We start from the raw sequence: 22,086 nt of genomic DNA, 5'->3' as shown, positions 1-22,086 counted from the left end.
GTCCTGACAACCAAACCAATTAAGTCATACATAGGATCAATTTGATTCTTGAACTAAAGAAAAGATCGATACGTTAGAACTATAAACAAAACAACCTGTGATATACTCGATTGATGACAACACCTACGGTTAACGAAATGTGACGGTTAATGATAGAAAAAGTACATCCATATGTACCTTCGGTCTTATGAACAAAAAATGTGATAAGACTCGAAATCTGCTCAATATCGGAAGATGATAGTTCCCACGAACTCAAGTATAATACAGGAAATTGTAAGATACATCCAATATTCCATTACACACAATTAATTTCGATAAGTCAAATATAACATTACTAACTTTAGCATCAGAGTGTCGATTTGATAAAGCTTCCTGGTCGGTGACTTACGAATTGATTGTGTATTCACGTTAGGTGTTCCGGGCTACCCAAACCACATTCATGTATGATTATTCTTAGTCTCTCGGAGACCGAATGCGCAACAAGAAATGTATTATTTACAATTAATGCAATTCATATTTAATTATAGTAAATATTTCACGTAATTAATATTTCTTATGTTATATATGCAATTATGTGACGCATTAGAAAATCTCAAAAATAAAACATTTGTAATTCCAATTTCCAAATGCCTTACTAAACAAATTTAATTTAGTCTCAAATCTCAAATACAATATTTTAAAAGTAGCTGTTATTTCGGTAAATTAAAATAAATGAGATTATTTACTGTATTTTCTTTTAATAATCAATCACTGTTTGAATTTTGAAGAATGCAAAAACGGGTGGACACCATGTTTGGCTATGTACATTTTGTCAGCTCCAATGCTTCGTTGTATACTTTAATCCGAATCACTTGAACTACCACTACTTGTACCAATCCTGAAATTTGCAGGCAACGCCGGAAACTTTACCTCCGCCCTCTTCCCCGCCTCCGGTGACCCACCGCCAGTTCTTCTCTTCTGCAATTTTACAGCAATATCAACACAAGCCTTGTCAACCATTTCAAGAAACGCTCTTATTATCACAAACAATTCAAACTCCTTCGAACCCCCTGCTTGATAATACTCATTCGTCATCTTCACAACCCCCATAACTCTTTCCTCTTCTTCTCTCAACGTTTCAATCTCCATTTCCGCTTCTTCAAGAAACCTCCCCATTTCTCTCACAAAACCACCATCACCCTCACATTCTTCCATACTTTTCTTGATTTCCGCCAAATGGTTTCTCAACCCCGAACATGTTTTCGAAAAGGCGTCATACTCGATTCCGGCAGCTTTCTTCACGTTACAAAACTCCGAACTCACTCCTCCGACCACCGGTAACCCTAGCTTTATGTAATAACTCTCTGTAAATGCAGCGCCACTAGATCCACCGGTGCTTCTGTTGATATTGCAGCGTTTCCCTTCTAATCGGACGACTTCCTCGACGACGAAGTGAAGCAAAGTAGTCGTTCCATCGCTGCTTTTAACGTCTGAGAGTTTCAGGAGAGAATTGAGATTAAACGCTTGAGCATTACCTCTTGAAGTTCCTGCATTCATCCGATTCCCGGCTTTCAAAACAGCTTCTAAAAGCTTAACGAAAAGCCCTCGAGTTTTGAGCTCTTTGCAAGCTGCTTCTAGGGTTCGTAACGAGTTATTGAGGTCTGATACTTCTGAATAGTAGTTCAATTTGAACAGCATGATGCTGAATCGAGTGAAAGCAGAGGGAACAGATCTGAGGATATGATAGAGGAACGATTCAGCATCGGCCAATTTTGTGATGTCTCCTTCGAATTCGAGGATGATTGTTGCTTCTTCTTTTGATGGGGTTATTCGATTGAGCTTTTCGAGGGTGTCGATGTCGAGGCCATGACCCTGTTGTAGACACTCGATGATTTTGTGTCTAGAAATGGCGATGGATTTAAGAACGATTGCTATGTTTTGAGATTTTCTGGTGTCGAGTAGGAAAATCATAGACTGGCCGCCCTTCCCCGGTGAGGTGGTGGATTCTTGTGATGGCGATGGCTTGTCGGTGGCGATGGTTCCGAAAAGGGATTTCATTTGATCATCGTCAACCCTGAAATGCAAAAGGAGTATGTTTAGGTATTTATAGTTTTTGGGTAAAATAGTTGATCAAAGTAAAATATATATATATATATATATATATATATATATATATATATATATATATATATATATATATATATATTATGGAAGCATATTTCCATTTTATTTTTTTTAAAAGTTATATGTAATTTATAGGTTTATTCATAGAGTTTTTTCTATATAGTTTTAATAGCATTTTATTCATTTACATGAGTTTTTCACTTTAAAAGCATCTATTGCATAGTATATTTGAATTAAATAACATGTCTAATTGACATTTAATGGTTTAAACTCTAGATCATGTTAATATTTAATGAGTATCGAGGTCAATGACCATTGAACTTTTCAAAAAAAAAGGAAAAAAAATCTTTCAATTATTAAAAATAAATTTCATTAAACTATATAAAGTTTAATGCATTGTAGGAAAATTAATATAGAGTTGTATTAAATTTAAAATGATGACGTGCAATAATTAAATTCTAATCAGTTCAATGTGCCTTAAGATTATAAATACAATTTTTCAACGATTATAAATACCAACAATTATTTAATTTTATTAACACACAACAACTTTTAATTTTTCATTTAAACATTTTTTATTTGATAAAAAATTGTTTCTTCCAATTCTCCATCCAACCCAAAACTCCAAGAAAAATCAACAAAATTACTCAAAATACACCACTTCAAATTAACCATTGATCACCTATCTTCCAAATGGAACATCCTATTTATTTGTAAAAAGGTTTTTAGTACAATGGATATACTTTAAGACTTGTTTTTGTTGTTTATATAAAAAATAAGTTAATTTTTTTTATTGTAAATTCTCTTGAAATTATGATTTTTTTTTCGAACAATAAAAATCTCTTCTTTTAGGATCAAACTAGTTTTATGCGTTTTTTTCATTGTTTAAAACATACACATTGCATACAATAGTTAAATCCACTTACAATAGAATACTAACAAAGCATCTACAATAAGAGAACTTCAATGAAAAACTCAATATACAAAGACTTATTGTATCTCTTACAATATGAAAGCTTTTTCCTTTTCCTTTTTATTAGTTGTTTTTAGATGTTGTATAGTTCTAGTGGGTTAAAAATTTATGGGTACCACAAGAAATGAAAAAAGCTTTTTGACTAGATCTTGTTAATTAACAAGCTTACTCAAAATCGTGTGAGATGAGGTATGTGCACTGGCGAGATTATTTGATACGATGGTGGGTCACTTGACCCACCTTTTTTTTTATTTTTTATAATAAGTTATAAAACTTAAAATTTGTGACCTACCTAAAAAATTTTAAATGAACCGCCTTAATATTTTTGACAAAGAAAAATATATAAATCAGATTTTTAAAGCTCACATTCTAAACTTTAATACTCCAATATTTTTTAAGATATAATCCAATATTCATAGCCCAATACAAGTTAAACTAAAAAATAATAATAATAAACGTGAATAACGAATCAGCAAGGTCGTTTCACAATCATGAATTAATGATAGTAATTTAATTCAATATAGGCAGTATGTTTAATTGGATTCGATCACTGCTGGTTTTTTTTTTTTTAATTATTGCTTGTTAATATTTATTCCATGAGCATCAAAAGCTATTGAATGTTTGTTAGTACTTAATAGTGATTTTTTTTTCACTTTTTTGTTTGTTCCATGATTCCCGATATGTTTTTTATTGTTTCAAACTTATTCCATGTGGTTTTACATTCTAAAGTGTCACTCGGTATGTGAACTGCATAATCACAAAATTGCACACGACTGGCTCAAATCCATACACAGCATGCGACTGAAAATGTGTGAAACGTGTTACCTCTTTCACGAATCACAACCACGTTGGCAGCTACCTGATTCTCCAATTCTAGAGTATACAACGATGATGGGAGTGTGATGGGTAAACTAATAAGTGTTCTTTGATTTGTTTCATCTTAGATTTATATTAGTGAGATATGTAAATATATATTCTTCAAAGCTGGTTTTGATTTGAGAATTCACCAAAAAGAAGTAGTGGAGACGCTTAAAATTGCTCTATTATTTATGTGTGCTTGATGTGTGTAGTTATGTGTATCGAGGATAGGAAAAGAATAATGGGGAGAATAATTTAGAGAACTTTTGTTGTTTGTGTGTGTTTCCAGGTGTCTTCCATCCTTATTTTGTGTATTTGGTGTGTGTTTAACGGTGAGTGTAATAATGTGTGTGATTTCTTTTACATGTTTTCTATCTCCATCTAAAAGTTGGAAAGTCTACAAGATATCTGATGAAAATGATGGTGGTTGATAGTGGACGATGGTGGTGGTAGAAGGTAGCAGGTGGGGGTAGTATGGAATGGGGTGTAGTGGGTATGGTTGGCCTTGGTAATTTAATTTCAATATAAATGATAACTAAAAAAAGATAAATATAGAGTATAAGGTAGGGGTGACACATTTCAGCCCACCTGTAACCCAACATGAAAATAAACGAGTTTGGGTTGAGATTTCTAACCTGCCAACCTGTTTATTTCTAGGTTTGGTTGGGTTACATGTTTGGGTTCGTGGGTCAACCCGCCAACCTGAATATATATATATATATATATATATATATATATATATATATATATATATATATATATATATATATATATAATAGAATTTTATTTATGGATTAATGAAATATAGTTAATATACGACGTGCCCTAAGTGACTAAGTGCTAACACTCCTATCCTAAAATCCAATTCTCGATCCAGAGTTCCAGACATGAGAGGTGAGGTGTGCATGTATTTGATTGTTCATTTCGTTCTAATCAATGTAAAATACTAATTATTAATTAGTTTATAGAAGTGTATAATTCGTATAAATTTAACATTTGAAAAGTTTCTCGAAAATAACCTGTCGACTCTTTGACCTGAAATCGACTAACTAACACGTGAGCCCATCTACTTAAACAGGTTATGTGAGTTGCATTGAGTTGATGTTTTCAACCCGCCAACCCACCAACTCATATATTATATGGGTTGGATTGGATCAATGTATTTCAACCCACCAATGCATGACCCACCAACCCAAACCTAATCCAAGTATAAGGCCTACTGTAAAGAAATATGTTTAAAAGTCATTTTATATGGGTCAATGACTAATTATTCAAAGACCATCTTTATAAAAAAAAAAAAAAAAAGTTATGGATTGCATACAAATTTGAGAAACTATGTACTTAATTTTGCTTGTTAAAATATGTTCCATTGAATTTTTGCCCGAGTTCAATGGATCTTAGGAAATAAACAATTATAATATTTCTTTATATTTTATATAATTCAATGCATTATGGGTACCATTTCGATCGACATTTTATTTTATGTAAGTTTTAATTCGAATAATTTTTTTATCCTATCGTATCGTACAAAAAATATTATTATATTCATACTTAAATAAGAATTTTATATAATTATTATATAGTAATTTACATGACATATTTAAAGAATCTCTAAAAAGAAAATCTTATTTTTACTTTTTACATAACTTATCATCGATTCCGATGAAAAAGTATGTTATTTGTAAAAGCTTTTATATCAAAGTCTTTAAATTTGTTAAATTTTTTCGGTTTGTCCTTGTGACATTTTTTATTCGTTAAGGCTGGACGGAGTGGAAGCGGGAAAGGGGTGAGGGAAGCTTCCCTCACTCTTGAACACCACTCCTTGGGTGAGGGAAACATCCCGCGGGAAAGAGGTGGGGGGAGGGAGTGCCGCACTCTCTCTCTTCATGCTATTGGACAATTTTTTTTTCTTTTTTCTTTTTATCCTTTTTAATATTTATAAAATTATATACCTATCAAAAAAAAATATAAAATATATATTAAAATTTATGGTTTTTAATTCCCTACAAAATGAGTATAATATATGTATGAAATATATTTTTAAAAAAATATAAAAAAATAGTGAGGGAAACTTCCCACCCATTCCTTGGGTTTTAGGTGAGGGAAAAAAAGTGAAAGAAAAAATAGTGTGACCCACAAAAAGTGAGGGAAACATCCTTCCACACCCTCCGGTCTAAGAACAAAACCGATAAATTGTCATAAAGACAAATCTGACAAACTTAATGTCAAAAGCACATTTATAATCTACAACCATTATACAAGTTGTGATAAAGAATTTTTTTACGTTCTTTGAAATGATTGTATAATTATTTTAGTAAAGGCTTAAGTTTGAATAAAAGAAAATTAAACAATAACATTTTTACCTGAAAGAACCATTGCGTAGTTTGTGCCACACCATGTCATGCTCTACATTAGCGTTGACTTTATCCCAATGTAAAGGCTTAAGTTTGACCTTATTGTCATTAGATAAAGACATATTACCCTTTGGAAGTGGTGGTGGTCGTTGTGACAACAAAGTCAAACCACCACTTTTAGGCAGAATCGGTGGTAGTGGCGCACTACTCTTCTTTTCCAACACCGGTGGTGGAGGGGGTGGAACCGCCGCATTAGGCGGTGGTAGCGGCGGTGATTGCAACAATAGTTGACTTTCCATCGTTTCTTGATTTCTCACATCCTCGATAACATCAATAACTTGAACAGAATCAGAATTATGATCTTCTAATCGCCAAATACGAGAACCGGAGGATTTTTCTCTGATGAAATGGATTTCTTGAATAGGACAGTCAAACTTTGACTTTCTTCCGCCATTATCATGAACCATTTTCAAGTAAATCACGTCAAGTCCTTGTTCATGATCATCGTCAACAATCACCTTTTTGATCGCTCCAAAACTCATAAATTCATCATTTTTCTGCATACCCAGATCGTCATTACTGTAATTAATCCGGCTATCAGCGTATAAATTCGTGGTTTCTTTCTTCGAACGGAGTTTAAGCTTCAAGAGCAATAAGAACAACAGCCCTGATAAAACCAGAGTACATGATGCAGTGATGACAACTGCTTTCGCAATGGGTTTATTGGATGATCTTGATGCGGTGGAGATGGTGGTTTCCGGTGGCGGTGTTGTTTGCGACAGTGGTGGTGGTGGTGGTGGTGGAGTTGGTATCGGAAAGTAGACTTGGATGTTTTGAGGAGTAGATTGAGAAGCCGATAAAAGATTTGAAAACAAGAAAAGTAATAGTAACGAGGTTTGCAAGTGCAATGGCAGAAATTGGAATTTTGCAGCCATGAATTTGGAAAGATTTGAGAAAGGAGGTTTTGAGGAAGAAGGTAAAGAAGGGTTGGGTGAAGTAGTTGTGTTTTATCGTCTTGTACATAACGCATTGACAGTTTAGTTGTATGATGGATTTGGATTTGACGAGTTCACTTTCTGCTTATTGTGTTTTTGGATTTGGTGTTTATGAACCCAATTGACGACTTCTCAGAAAAAGTAGTTGACCATTTCCGGTTTATTTGCTTAACTTTGTTTAATGATTCTTTCATACAATGGATAAGAAAATGACTAAAATACCCTCCTATGTGTCCAATTAGAAGATTTGTGTGGGGTTCTTTTGTATTGTTGTGGCTCCAACTTTGTTACATGTCGAGATCACCGGTTGTCTTTCAAAATGACGAAAATAACCTTTTTTTAGACATTTTGGGGGTTGCGACCGGATGGTTAAAAACTTAAAATACCCTTGCTTGTAGGGGTGGAATTGGTACGGTACCGACTTTTTTTTTCTACAAACCGTGTACCGTACCAACTATAGTTGGTATCAGATTTTAGCGACCAGTACCGTACCAGTGTACTTTGTACCAATTAATTTGCCTACCAACAAATTTGGTTGGTATATATATATTGGTATTTGGTATATACCAAAAATTTTAACTAATATGTACTATACGTGAATATAAGTTGAATTTTTGGACATTTGGTCGTTGCTTCACTCGCTTGTGTTAGTATTTTTTATTTTTTTTTTGGAAACCACTAAATTGATTAAAAGAGGTCCATCCCTAGCAAGTTGCTAGAGGAAGAAAATGGAAACAGTACAATGAATGAGAAGTTAGTATTCCTTTTAAGTTTTAGTATGATGTGCTTTTGTATACCGATCTCGTGCACATCAAAAAATAAATATCAAGAAATTTGTCTGTCAATGTGTTAGTTTAGTAATTCTAAGCCTTTTTAGTTGTTATTCTAATTGAAACATGAAGATATGAGAACTCATATTTATTTGTATTTATTAATTGATATATATATATATATATATATATATATATATATATATATATATATATATATATATATATATATATATATATAGTTGGTTGGTATGGTACAACCGTGATATTCAAAATTTCATACCATTACCATACCAAGATTACTTAATTGGCAAGGTATTACCAGCCAAACATATTGGCTACCAAACAACTTGGCTACCGATTTTATTGGTTCGGTTGGTAATATATTGGTTGGTTCTCTATGATACATATTTGCCAGCCCTACTTGCTTGTTCCATTTGATTGTATGCTTGCTTTTTGTGAAAAGGGTGATTCTTAATAAAAAAAATCTTATATTTTTGGTTTTTTTTCGGATTAAAAATCTTACATTTATTTTTTGTCTGAAAAATACATTGTATTATTTTTTTCTGAAAAAGCCCTTAACTTTGTATTTTTCGTTTTCCAAAAAAACTTTCACCTTCTAAATGCTTCCAAATAAACCCTCAACTTTTTTTAGTTTTTCTTGAAAAATCATCACATTTTACAATTCTTTTACAAAAAAATGACTAAAATGGTCAAATCGGAAAAAAAAAATGCAATGTTTTTTTCAGACAAAAAAATAAATTTGAGGTTTAATCCGAAAAAAACACAAAATATATTAATTGTTATTTTTTGGCCTATATTCTAAATGTTGTTATGAATCTAGTTTAAGCATTAATTTTTATTACGAATTTTTCATACATATAGTTTAATGTACAAATTTTGTATATATTTTTTAAAAAATAGTTGTATTAAAATTGTATAAAAGTACAAAAAAATTTAAAAAGTTATAATAAACACTGTATTAAAAATGTAAAGTAAGTTTATAACTTTTTTGTAAATAAGTATAACAAATAGTAAATTTTTCTATAAAATTTATAAAAATGTTATAAAATAATTTTAAAAACTTGTAAAACATTAAGATAAAAATCTTTAACAAACTTATAATTTTTAAAAAATGTCATAACAAAGTTATAGAAAAATGCATTTATAAATTAAATTAAATTTTGGTCGAATTCTTAATAAAATTGAATTTTTTGACCAAATTCGTAAAAAAAATTAAAAATCTAGACCAAAAATATAAAATCGAAAAAAAGGTGACATCTTACTTTTTTCAGTTTATTTTTTAAAGGGTTACCAGTTTTTATTTGATACATTGAATAGAAAGCTGGTACATCGATGCATCAAAAAAGTTGCACGTTAAAAAAAAGTTCTATGTGAATGTCAATACAATACTAATTTCTTATTCAACGAACTTGTATCTTCATAAATGGATTGTACGTGCAGGTGGATGCAATAATGCAGTTTTTCAGCTAGTATAATGGATAAACGAATGTTTTTATTTTCTGCAATAAGATTATCAATTTGTGTCTCAAGCTTTATACACAGTTTTATAACCAAATTGTTCATTGATTTTCAACATTTCTCCACCTGCATATTAGAGTAAATTTAAAATCTTGGACACATGCAGTTTGGTTAAGTACATGTTTTTTTCCCGCTAAGTGTTATTTGGAAAAATAATATTGAAAAAGGTTGTTAGAAAATCATTGCAAATCAGTGGAAATGTAAAAAAAAAAAAAATAAGGGCAAACGGTATGTAGGGGCAGTTTGGTCCAAAAATGTTAAAATCATTTTTTTAACTATAAAACAGTATGTAGGGGCAGTTTGGTCCAAAACTGTTAAAATTAAAAAAAAAAATAAGTATAGAAACAGTATGCACTGATAGTTTGGTCCAAAACTGTTAAAATCAAAATTTTTAACTATAAAAATAGTATTGATACGTGTAGAATGTACTAGTTTTAATCGTAACTAACTTAAACAAAAACCTATACACGATAGGTAGTGTACCTAATCGAATAGTAGTTTAGTGCAAGTAAGTAAGGTATCGAACACAGGGAACGGTAAAACAATTAAACTATTACTAATGTTAACTAATTAAAACAATTATTAAAAAGGGGGGGGGGGGGGTTTCTCTAGTTTTGCAAGACTAGAAACTTAGACAATCAATTAAGCACTTAACAAAGAAACAATTAACAACTAATTGAAGGACAAAAGACAACTTGATTCAATAATATTAAAAAGACTTTCGTTTAGATTTAATTCACTTAATCCTATGGTTGATTTCGAGGCAAGTGCAATAGATTAATATATCATCAATTACCGATTTCTAATATGATTAGGTTCATGTTCACTATTACTAATCATTTAGCAAACAATTCAAATCAAGTAGTGGTCAGTTGATTAAACTAACAAGTTTCCTAGTGTTAAGTTCGAATCATGCAAGACTTGTAATAATAGTTAATTAAATTGGTTGGTTCAATTAACTTATATATGGTTCGTCATCATATATATCTCACACACTAACTTACTTATTTACTAGTTAACCCTAGGTTATGTTCACAACACTAGGCTTACAATCTTGATGGTCACAAAATCATAAGAGGCAAGCAATCAAGAAAGATGTTCATGCAATCTCAATAAACTCATTAATCAACAGAAAATAATTGTCATTAATACATAATGTTCTTTTAACAAACTTAGCATGATGAGTAATCAATTAAACATAATCAAAAGCCACAAAATCAAACCATAATCATAAGATCCTCTTCTCTAAACGAAAGTAGGGTGTTTAGCCCATGACTTTAGCAGAAACAATCATAATAACGAAATTTAATAGTGTAAACTTGATGTAAACAAGAGAATTAAGTAAAGAAGATGTGATTTTGCCTTAGATCTCTTTAACCAAAAGCTTCAAGTCAAATTTTGTAATCCACAGCTCCTTTGGGATGTCTCTGGCCTCCAAAAATCGCTAAAAAGCTCCACCAATTGTTAGGTTTTCGAACAGAAGTGATCGTTAAATAGATTCTGAAAATCGGTGCAACACGACGTGTTCTAGGAACCAACACGTCGTGTTCTTCATTAAAAAACGTGTGTACGGCAAGGCACTATTTCATCGGGATTTTCCATCTCAACACGCCGTGTTTAAGGATAACACGTCGTGTTCTTCTGCATTTTCATATTCTTGTTCAAAATCCAAGATCCGAGCTTCCAATTGCCAATTTCGCTTCATTTTCCTTCCGAGCATGTCTTTTTTTGCTGAAAAAGAAATTTTAAACTAATTAAGCACATTTTGTTCAATATTTGAAACAAATACTACATAAAGTATTAAGATAATGCATGGATTATATGATTAAATATGCCAATATCAAAATACCCCACACCTGACATTTGTTTGCCCCCAAGCAAAACTGAATTCTAACACACTAATACCATATAAGACAATCCAAATAAAACTCAGCCATTATGACAAGACCACAACGCATGCATTTGTGTCTAATTTTTCCTAAGGACCCCCTAATCCTAAATACTTACGATCTTCATAAACACTCGCCCACTTCTTTTGAACAATGCTCATTTTATGCATCCCTCCGAATCTATCCGCATAAAACTTTCTTAACCTCAAGGTTTTTTTGGTTAAACCCCCAAGCATACATATGGAAAAATAACCTAGAAAAGAAAAATACAATAAAAATAAAGGACATGATAACTTTCTCCTTGAATCTTTGATAATTTGCAGCTTTTCTTCATGATATTTCTTCGTCTTCATAGCTTGTAGATTCTTTCAAACATTTCAGCACACTTTTTGTTTTTCATACACACTTTTTTTTCACGTAGATCTGAAAATCCTAAAAAAAACATATGCTTAAGCAAGGGGTTTTAACTTCAACTTTTATTGATTAAAGGCATTAGTCTTAATGTGCAATGACTACTTAAGCTTTTCGGGATACATTTCAAGTGCATGATGCTAAACATGTTGCGTCCCTCAAATTAAGCAAGGTTATGTTTTTGTTCCATGATTTCACTAGAATAAGGAGGCCACAAATGCACTATAACGTATATCGCTCAACTAAACATTTAGGTCCTCAAAGAATCATCAAACACAATACTAGCATGGAATCCTAATTGCTTTTACCATAATTTTCTAAATTATCCTAACAAATTTTTATGTTCAGATTTTTCAAAATTATACCTGGATTCTAACTTAACTAATGTAACCAATCCCCTACCCCACACTTATTTTATGCAATGTCCCCATTGCATGCTATGCATAATAAAGAACAAGTAAAAAGGGAGAAAAGGAACGGACTCCCCTAGTATAGAAGTGGCGAGGTTGATATTTCTTCTTTATGCTCCTTCTTCAGTTGACTTTGGCATGGGAACAGCTCATCCATGCCTTGGGTGTCATACGTCTCATGTGGTTGACAACTCCTAATATAACTAGAAAAAGCATCTTGGAATGCCTCAGAATGGACTCAAGAAATGTGAACAATGCCTGCCTTGAGTAGGCGCGAATCAATGACTCGAAAAAGTTGACTGAAGCTACAACACACCAAGTTGGTAAGGGAAAACACGCCGTATTGGATTGATGCTCAGTCAGAAATCGCGTTTTTTCACTGGAACACGCAGTGTTGGGTTATGACCACGGCGTGTTTGATGCTCAGATCGTGATTTCACTATTTTTTGCTTCAACGTTGATTCCTTGGCTAAAAAGGGTATTAATTCAATACACCTTTCTATGTCTTCTGTAACATGGTCCCCTTTTTGCATATAATCACCAAAATCAAAGTTTTCACTCAAAATCTTCTAATTTCTCGTCAGGACATGACCCCTCACTTGGTTCCTCTCACGCTTTAATAATCACTCAATTCTCAACCTAATTTTCTGCAGAAATCAAAGACAAAAACTACATAACAAAAAGGAAAACAAACATTAAATTAAAACTCCTACATTACCCCTAATTACTAGAAGTTTTAAGAACAAACCAACCAAACACACAAAAAAATAAAACAAACAAATAAAAATCGTCTTTAAACTCTTCAAACACAAATTGAGAAAAAGGATAGTTAATCTTCATATTCTCCCCCGGCTCCACTCCTACCGACTCCACCTTGCATGCTTCCCTATAACTTATCCCAATTTCGAATGTAAGGATAAGAGGTGGGATATCCATCCGGCCTTGAGATTTGCATATGTTAAAAGAGATCGGTGTGCATATTTCAGTAGTTAAGACCCTGACCTATGTTGTCTTGGTATTGCCTCATTTCCCGGTTGTACAAATACATGGGCATTTCATCCTCCATGGAAATCACCGGAGACTCCTCATGAACGGCTTCGGTCCGTGGCCTCACTCTCCTCCCTACTTGCTCTGGTTGTACCACTTCATCATCATCGGGAATAGAAAAGTTATTCCCTCAATTATCCTCCACAATCCTAGCCCTCTTATAAAGAAGAACATTGAAGGCATGAGTTGGCATCAAAGTCAGGATATCCGTTGCTCCCCTATCAAACAACCCATATGATTTTGCTAATTTGGTGACAAACATACTGCCACAGATTGGCGTCCCCTTTCTGTCCTTGGCTGCCCAACTTTCCAAATATGTTTCCAAACAATGGGGTATGTTGCAAAAGACCACGGGAGTGATGATACTCCATAAGAAAAACACATCAAGAATAGGGACCTTATCACTATCCTTCCTCATATTGATGGTGCTAGAGATGAACCGATGAATGAGACGGTGAACAGCCGACCTAATATCGCCTTCTTGTGCAACTGAAGGGATGTGCACTCCATTAGAAATTGTGGTCCACCAATTGGTTCCATTCACTCCTTGCGGGAAATTCGTGTGACATGTATCTAAAAAGACACCAAATCCCTCAGTCATCGCCTCTGAGCGGTTGTACAAACCCATTCTCCATGCCAACTCCGTCACACTGCATTCCCTTTGTTCTCCACCGAAACAAAATACTAGGTTGTCGGTATCAAACATATATGTTCTTCCCATAAACCAGACTATAGAAAAGAACTCCAAACACAGTTCCTTGTACACGGGCTCCTAAATCTGGAATAATCTCCTCCACCCTGTACATGTTATCCTAACCCCATCATCTACAAATATTTTGGTCAAGTAAGGATTCATTGCTTCCACCAATCCAACTTGCTCAAGCCATTGCCAATCAACTACATTCGGGATGTAGAACTGTCTTGTTTGTAAATTTTCCAGCTTTTTCCTCAATTCTGTTAAAACTCCCGGAGAGACTACTCCAGGAAAATTATATATTGGGAAATCACCATGTCCTTGTTGAGCTTGTTGGCTTCTTTTGTTGGGTTTTGAGCATTCTAACACTCCTATGGTGTACATGCAACCCTAGATGCTTTGGATCTATGTTTTCTCTATTATACATGCATACATTCAATATTCCAAAGCATCATCCTAACTAGCATACAATGGAGTATAAACAACATGAAATACAAGTTAGATGACATACCTTTTAGTGCAGTTGAAACCTTGAACCTTTAAGAACTTAGTGCCCCAAGTGGTTCACCTCAAATGGAATCACACAACACCACCAACAAATCGAGGAACTTGAGAAGATGTCACTTGCACTCATAAAATCGGCTTGCCCTTTTGTGTTTCCACTCTCTTAGATCTAGGTAACCACTAGTGCCAATTTCATGAGCTAGAGGAGTTCTTATATAGTGTAGCTAACTAGGGTTACACCATGTAAACCCTCATGACTTTCCATATCCCTCATGCTCCATGGGTTAAAACCTCCATGGAGTATCCATGGGTCACCACACGGGTTTAGCCCAACATGAAGAACTGTGGACCATAAGCCCACATTATAAGAATGAATGATTTACATAATCAATCCCTATATATTTAATTAGTCTCTTTTGATCACAAAATTAATTCCAAATTAATTCTTGATCAATACTAATTAAATAATATGATTTCATATTAATATATTAGAACTTATAATAAATTAATAAACCATAAATAACATCTTCTCAATTATCCATCCTTCAGATTGTTCCGGTGCCATGCAACCCAAATGGACCATGCTACTCTCGGGTCAAGTACATACCAATTATAGTTATGGACTTAGACACTAATCCAACAGGGTCCCACTTGGATAAGTCTAATAACTATCATTGCAAGCATGACTCCAACCCGACTAGCAATCGTAGCTCTTAAAAGCCGCTGTAAAACTCTGACCTAGTCAATGACGCGTCCATTAGATAAGGGATCATATATTCCTCTATTCTAGATATCATATGGACTGAGACATGGATTTTAATTATTCTTTCTGTCCATATGTTGTTTCCCGATTTCTGATTTATGACGACCGACTAATTGAATAAATCAAATCAGTCCAGGCCTGATGTCATCACTAAATCATCGAGGGGTCCACATGGGATAAAAGGAACAGATAAACTTCGACCCAAATGCTCGCTTATACTTACTCATCGAATTACACACAACGATATGTTTTATAACATCCAAGTTACTGGTGCGTTTACATATGTCAATGTGCAACCGAATCGCAACTACAACTCACATGTATCTGTTTCAAGAATATAAGATATTATCGTCTCACAATCACTCATGATAAAATCCATGAAGTGATTCAGATGAGCATGGGTTGAATCCAATACTCGAATCTTATTCCAGGAGTACTCATGAACACTGCAATCACCTTGTCATAGACAAACTACAGACCCATTCATGACAGTCTTGCCTCAATACTTATTTCCAAAGTATGATCGACTGTGGATGGTTTGAATAACCTAGTTATTCGGGAAGTCAAAACATGCAAAATGAAACACAAGAATAATACTAATCCTATATAGACCAAAAACTTTTGAGTCATATTGATTACTCATTATTCATTGTATAATGTTTCGAATAATCAACTTAATACTTGATTTAAAACAATATTCAGGCCACACTCCAAGCATGCACACTATGTTTGTCTAAACAATAGATATGCCATGCTCCAAGCATGCACACTATGTTTGTCTGTGGTCCTTAATTTGTGAAATAGATCAATTGAAAAACATTTCAATGATGCTAATTTCAAAATTCCAAATCCTTATTGCAAGTGTAAGAATTCCAAATTCTTTGTCACTGCTAGAAAGTGTTGGATTCTAAACTATCATGCAAAGATTCTTTTGTAAAGTTTAGGTGCCAAAAGTCACAGAGACTTGAACAATGATATTACAAAATATTCCTTTGGAGATTGTTACAAGACAATTCCATGGAAATGAAGTCTCAAATTCAAAGTACATTCCTTTGAACATCCTTCTTGTATAAAAGTTTCTAACTTTCTCATCTATTCTTCAACTCCCAATATGGAAACATTCCATATTTGCCATATGACAATTTATTATAAATAGAATCCTATCTATTCATAATAATGTCAATATGGTCCTTCCGTTACTTTACTTCCAACTTTCCTTAAGCGACCAATCCTTGGCGAACCTTAGATTGTACTTAACAGTTTTTTAACCACTTTAGTCATATCCGATTCTATTCCTTTTTCCCTCTTAACGCCCAAGGCATTCGGAAAATTAGAACACGAGAATATTATATCATATGAATCGATCCTATACCCGAAGCATATGGGACACGATTCATAATGTCTAACATAAAGACATGATGCTTAGTCAGTCTTTTGCTATAATATTTCTATTTGCCATGTTCTCATAATTTTGATTATGAAGAGGGATGCCGTAATCATAATCAAATTTGAGAACACAATTAACATTTCCACATATAGAATTTCCTTATGTTGAACCATTCCAACATAACATTCATATATATTTGACTAAATTTGATTAAAATCTCAATCTAAGATTTTAGAATTGAAATGAAGTATAAATTCCTCTCCCTTAATTATAGCAAAACAACTTTTCAATCCCTACAACTTTGCCAATTGAAACCTTTGTTTTCTATAATTAACATTGCTAACTTGCAACACTTACCATAATAATTATGCTCCCACTAGCATGAAAATAATTATTAGCATAACACTTATGCTCCCACTAGCTTTGACATGTATTCAGAAATCAGCTGGACTTCTAGAAATCAATACTTATTGAATTTCATTACCAAAGTTCAGATTTCTGATACGAGATGCTTCGATAAGACTTTATCTAGGCTTCTCAAAATCATACACCTTTTCTTAGATAGCTCACATGTGTGTCTTAAAATTTTTAGAACTTACAGCCATAAGTCTGAAATGTTTAGACCTTTGCCATTTCTCACAATTCGAATTATGAAGAAGGATGCCGTAGTCATAATCGAATTTGAGAATGCAAATATCACAACTGCTATCTCCTTAAAAATCTACTTAGTGAAAGCATTTCCTCACCATCATTTTCATGAATCGGAGAGAAACCTTATGACACTTAGATGTTATGGTGTATGTGTTCCTATCCATGTGAATTTGTCATGACCATAATCACAAGACATGGTTAGTGACAAATCCAAACTCAGACTGAACTTGTTCAATCTTAATTTCTTGCCACCGGGCAGCACAAGGGCCTACCATTGCATCCAAGTAGTTATGCAAACAACTAAGACCTCATAGAACTCACATGCATAGTCAACTTTAACTAGAATGGACACAGAAATAAGAATATGTCGACACGATAGGTTATAAACCTCAAGTCGTGTGCTAGTGTTTAACAATAGGTTTATTCTTGATTAGTTCTTGAAACTTTTCAAGATCTTCAAGACTCCCACTAACCTCTTGACATATGTGATTCACTTTGTCAAGGAACATTACTTGACAAACCAATATTCAAGAGTTAGTGTGGATTCTAATCAAGACAAACACTTCACATAATTGGCCTTAGTTGGTCTTTGTTTTATCCAAAACATCACAACTTACCAATTTCAAATGTACAAGAGTAGAAAACTTTTACTCTACATTTGATAAGTGTTTTAAACCTTTCGTAAGATCATGTCACTCAAGGTTACAATATTGGAGTATTATTCTAAGACTTGTTTTAGGAACGAAGTATGACTCATCTTCTTGATTTAAACTATTTCAACAATTCACGATTCCTCTTCTTAGCCATACAAATGCACTAAGATGTCTTTAGAGGATCAATTGTGATATGGTTTTTCCATAAACATTAAGATGATCATAAAACATGATACTAAAGTACTCTCCCATCTTTTCAGATTGGAGAAACTTTTATCTTTCTGCCTAATTTGATTCTTCTCATTCGTTCTGCCATACATTGAACATTTTCCAATGTTTCAGAATTATACTTAAACTTGTAAGTATAACCATGTTTACCAAACTTTAGTAAATCATGACGAATAGTCTTATTGATCTTTGTGGTGGATCTTGACCAGCGTACACCAGTGTACCCGATCCCCTAGTCCTTCACTTGACTCACATATACATGTGAACAAGGAATTAGTCTTAATTTATCAAAGATGAAAATTCTCATTCACCATACAATACAACTTGCATGATTCCAAGTTTCTGTCCAATTGAAACTTGGGTGATGAAAATCTTTTCTTATTTGGCAAATAATCGACACTGCCATAATCGAAAGAAACAAATTCATATTGCTAACATAGAAACATAGACACATCAATTTTCACAAATGCCATTGCAAGGAGATATAATAAAAATAAAACAAAATTTTATTTATTTATAAAATGCGGAAAAAACTTTTCCTTACAATGCAATTACAAATGAAAACTATGTTATTACATATTTCCAAGCAATCTATCATAACTCCCATGCAACAGCTCAAAAATCCGATCTTCGAACCATGCGATTGAAATCCATCTTCGCGAGCAGATTCAACATACTCTTCCTTTAAGCTTCCTTCCCTTTGCATGATCCTACAAAATATCAAAATGCAACCTTGTCACATCATGTATTAAGAATCAACCGTTAGGAACTTAATAGAGTTAGATAGTAGACTTACCTGAATCAGAGTCAAAATTTTCAATTCTACCTTTTCTCAGATCTTTCAGGTAGTCAGGGCAGCTTCGTAACCAATGCCCCTTCTCTTGGCAATAGAAACATATAGACTCTTTGGGAATGGTACACGGGACAATCTCAGACTTAGCCTTTCTCTTTCCCTTGGAAAGAGAAATCTTTTCTGGACTTCCAATGTTTCCATTGTCAATGTCCATGGAAGTTTGGAGAGTAGATCTTCCAATCAAATTTTCTTTTCCAGTGTGCCACATCATTGCTGATTCAGCCGCAACAAGCAAATAACTAAGATCAATAAGGGTCATGTCGTGGTCTTTCACATAGTAGTCCTTAATGAACTTACTATATGACACGGGAAGTGATTGAGGAACCCAGTCAACAACCAACTTCCTTGAGACTTCGACACCTAATACTCTCAGCCTGTCAATATGCGACTTCATCTCCAAGACGTGAGTACACACAGGCCTTCCATCTTGATGTTAAATTGCAAGTAGGGCTTGAGTGATCTTGAATTTTTCAAGTCTTTGAACTTGTGGTTCTGGGAGAATTATTGGAGGAGGTGGAGGAAATGAAGTATGACTTCCACGTTCCAACCGCGGGACATCATGTTTAAGAGGAAAGCTTGTTCCAAAAGATTTGGGGAGATCGTAGTTGTGTAAACTAGACATCTACAATGGGAGAAATTCAAGTTAGTTGATTTAAGTCCTTAATATAACACCCAAATGAAATATTAAGGCTAGGACCCAACACAATATTTTACAATTTGGAAGAGGGATGCCGTAATCCAATTGCAAAATATTTGAAGGTAGGTAAATGACGATTTACCAATTTCCATCACAAAAAACGAAAAAGAATTTGAGGTTTTAAGTGAATCGAAATTCCTAGATCCTTTGAGATTCATTCGAACTTTTAATTGCATGTTTCAATCTCTATTGTGCCCTTCAAGTTTGTGACTGGGATGTCGAGGATCACAAACAAGGTGTGAATAACCATGCAAATTAGCTTGGTACACCCAATGTTACAACCACCTAATAAATGTGCCGGTGAACCACACACGCTCCATTGATCTATGATTAACATCAACCTACCCTTTGCCACACACTGTCAGTCCAGATTAGTATGCCGGTTAACCACACACGCTCCACTAACGACTTAACAAGGTGCAAAATGCAATTTCATGGGTTAGCACCATATTCACATTTTCCTAAGTAACTAAGATTTGGGAATTTATAAGTGTTTAGTTACTTTATATTTATCATTATACTTTTAATGAAGGGAGAATTAGAGTCCTATCCTACCCGTTCGGCTAACGACCCTCCACCAGTCAAGGAAGCGGTGGGTGAGAGTGGACACCTGCCATTTTATAGGCAGTAACCTTATACCCCCCTTATAGACCGGTTTCGTGAGTGAGGCCTACTAACGGTAAGACAGACTTTGTTCTTATACATATATATATATATATATATATATATATATATATATATACATATTAAACCTATTATATTATAATAGTATAAGGGTTGAATTTTAAACTTTTAAAATTCTAGGGTTTGGAACTAAATGTGTCAAAAGAAGATTCTACATTTATAAATTCCAAAACTTGAGGGCAAGTTTTGTAACTTTCAAAACCTTTTGGAATCCATAGCTTATGAGTTTAATAAATATTTTATGAAAAGACTCTTGACATTCCATAACTTGAGGACAAGTTATGGAGTTCATAAAAAACCATTTATGACAAAAGGACTCTTCAAGTTCATAACCTATGACTTTAATGATTTCTTTAAGAGAAAACATTTCATTTTCCATAACTTGAGGACAAGTTATGGAATTCATCAAAATCATTTAGATAAATTATCTTATAAATTGGATAAGCATGATCATTACCACATCAAAAACAGGTTTATAAGATCAAAAATAGTTTAGGGTAATGATCCCAGTCCAATTCCAGCCAAAAAACTCAAAAACTGCATTTTGGGGCACCAACTCGTCGAGAGTATGAACCAACTCGACGAGTTGGATGAATTTGTGCTTGGACTTGGCGAGTCCCCCAGTGGACTCGGCGAGTCCACTGTCCAGAACAACATAAAATCGATTTTTAAAGCATTTCCAAGCAAGTAGCATCAAGTATAATTTAAAACAAGCCTAGGCTTTAATACAAATGTTGGGTTTAGAGCATTCTAACACTCCTATGGTGTACATGCAACCCTAGATGCTTTAGATCTATGTTTTCTCTATTATACATGCATACATTCAATATTCCAAAGCATCATCCTAACTAGCATACAATGGAGTATAAACAACATGAAATACAAGTTAGATGACATACCTTTTAGTGTAGTTGAAACCTTGAACCTTTAAGAACTTAGTGCCCCAAGTGTTTCACCTCAAATGAAATCACACAACACCACCAACAAATGGAGGAACTTGAGAAGATGTCACTTGCACTCATAAAATCGGCTTGCCCTCTTGTGTTTCCACTCTCTTAGGTCTAGGTAACCACAAGTGCCAATTTCATGAGCTAGAGGGGTTCTTATATAGTGTGGCTAACTAGGGTTACACCATGTAAACCCTCATGACTTTCCATATCCGTCATGCTCCATGGGTTAAAACCTCCATGGAGTATCCATGGGTCACCACATGGGTTTAGCCCAACATGAAGAACTGTGGATCATAAGCCCACATTATAAGAATGAATGATTTACATAATCAATCCCCATATATTTAATTAGTCTCTTTTGATCACAAAATTAATTCCAAATTAATTCTTGATCAATACTAATTAAATAATATGATTTCATGTTAATATATTAGAACTTATAATATATTAATAAACCATAAATAACATCTTCTCAATTATTCATCCTTCAGATTGTTCCAGTGCCATGCAACCCAAATGGACCATGCTACTCTCGGGTCAAGTACATACCAATTATAGTTATGGACTTAGACACTAATCCAACAGGGTCCCACTTGGATTAGTCTAATAACTATCATTGCAACAATGACGCGAACCCAACTAGTAATCGTAGCTCTTAAAAGCCGCTGTC

General features: G+C 33.7%; 1 protein-coding gene across 1 annotated transcript; it reads right to left on the bottom strand.

The window, feature by feature from the left end:
• Positions 1 to 633: 633 nt before the first annotated feature.
• LOC145134902 (formin-like protein 4) lies at positions 634 to 7,396 on the bottom strand. The gene is made up of 2 exons (XM_079069710.1): positions 6,298 to 7,396; positions 634 to 2,053 (listed from the first exon to the last, which is right to left on the bottom strand). The coding sequence occupies exons 1-2, from the start codon at positions 7,221 to 7,223 to the stop codon at positions 838 to 840; spliced, it is 2,142 nt and encodes a 713-aa protein (XP_078925836.1). The 5' UTR covers positions 7,224 to 7,396; the 3' UTR covers positions 634 to 837.
• Between the last annotated feature and the right edge of the window lie 14,690 nt (positions 7,397 to 22,086).

This window comes from Lactuca virosa, chromosome 8 (assembly GCF_052849685.1).
Source record: "Lactuca virosa cultivar CGN04683 chromosome 8, Lactuca_virosa_CGN04683_v6, whole genome shotgun sequence".
Classification (NCBI taxonomy): Eukaryota; Viridiplantae; Streptophyta; class Magnoliopsida; order Asterales; family Asteraceae; genus Lactuca; species Lactuca virosa.
Note: the sequence above shows the minus strand (reverse complement) of the source record. Positions and strands in the feature narration are given on the sequence as shown.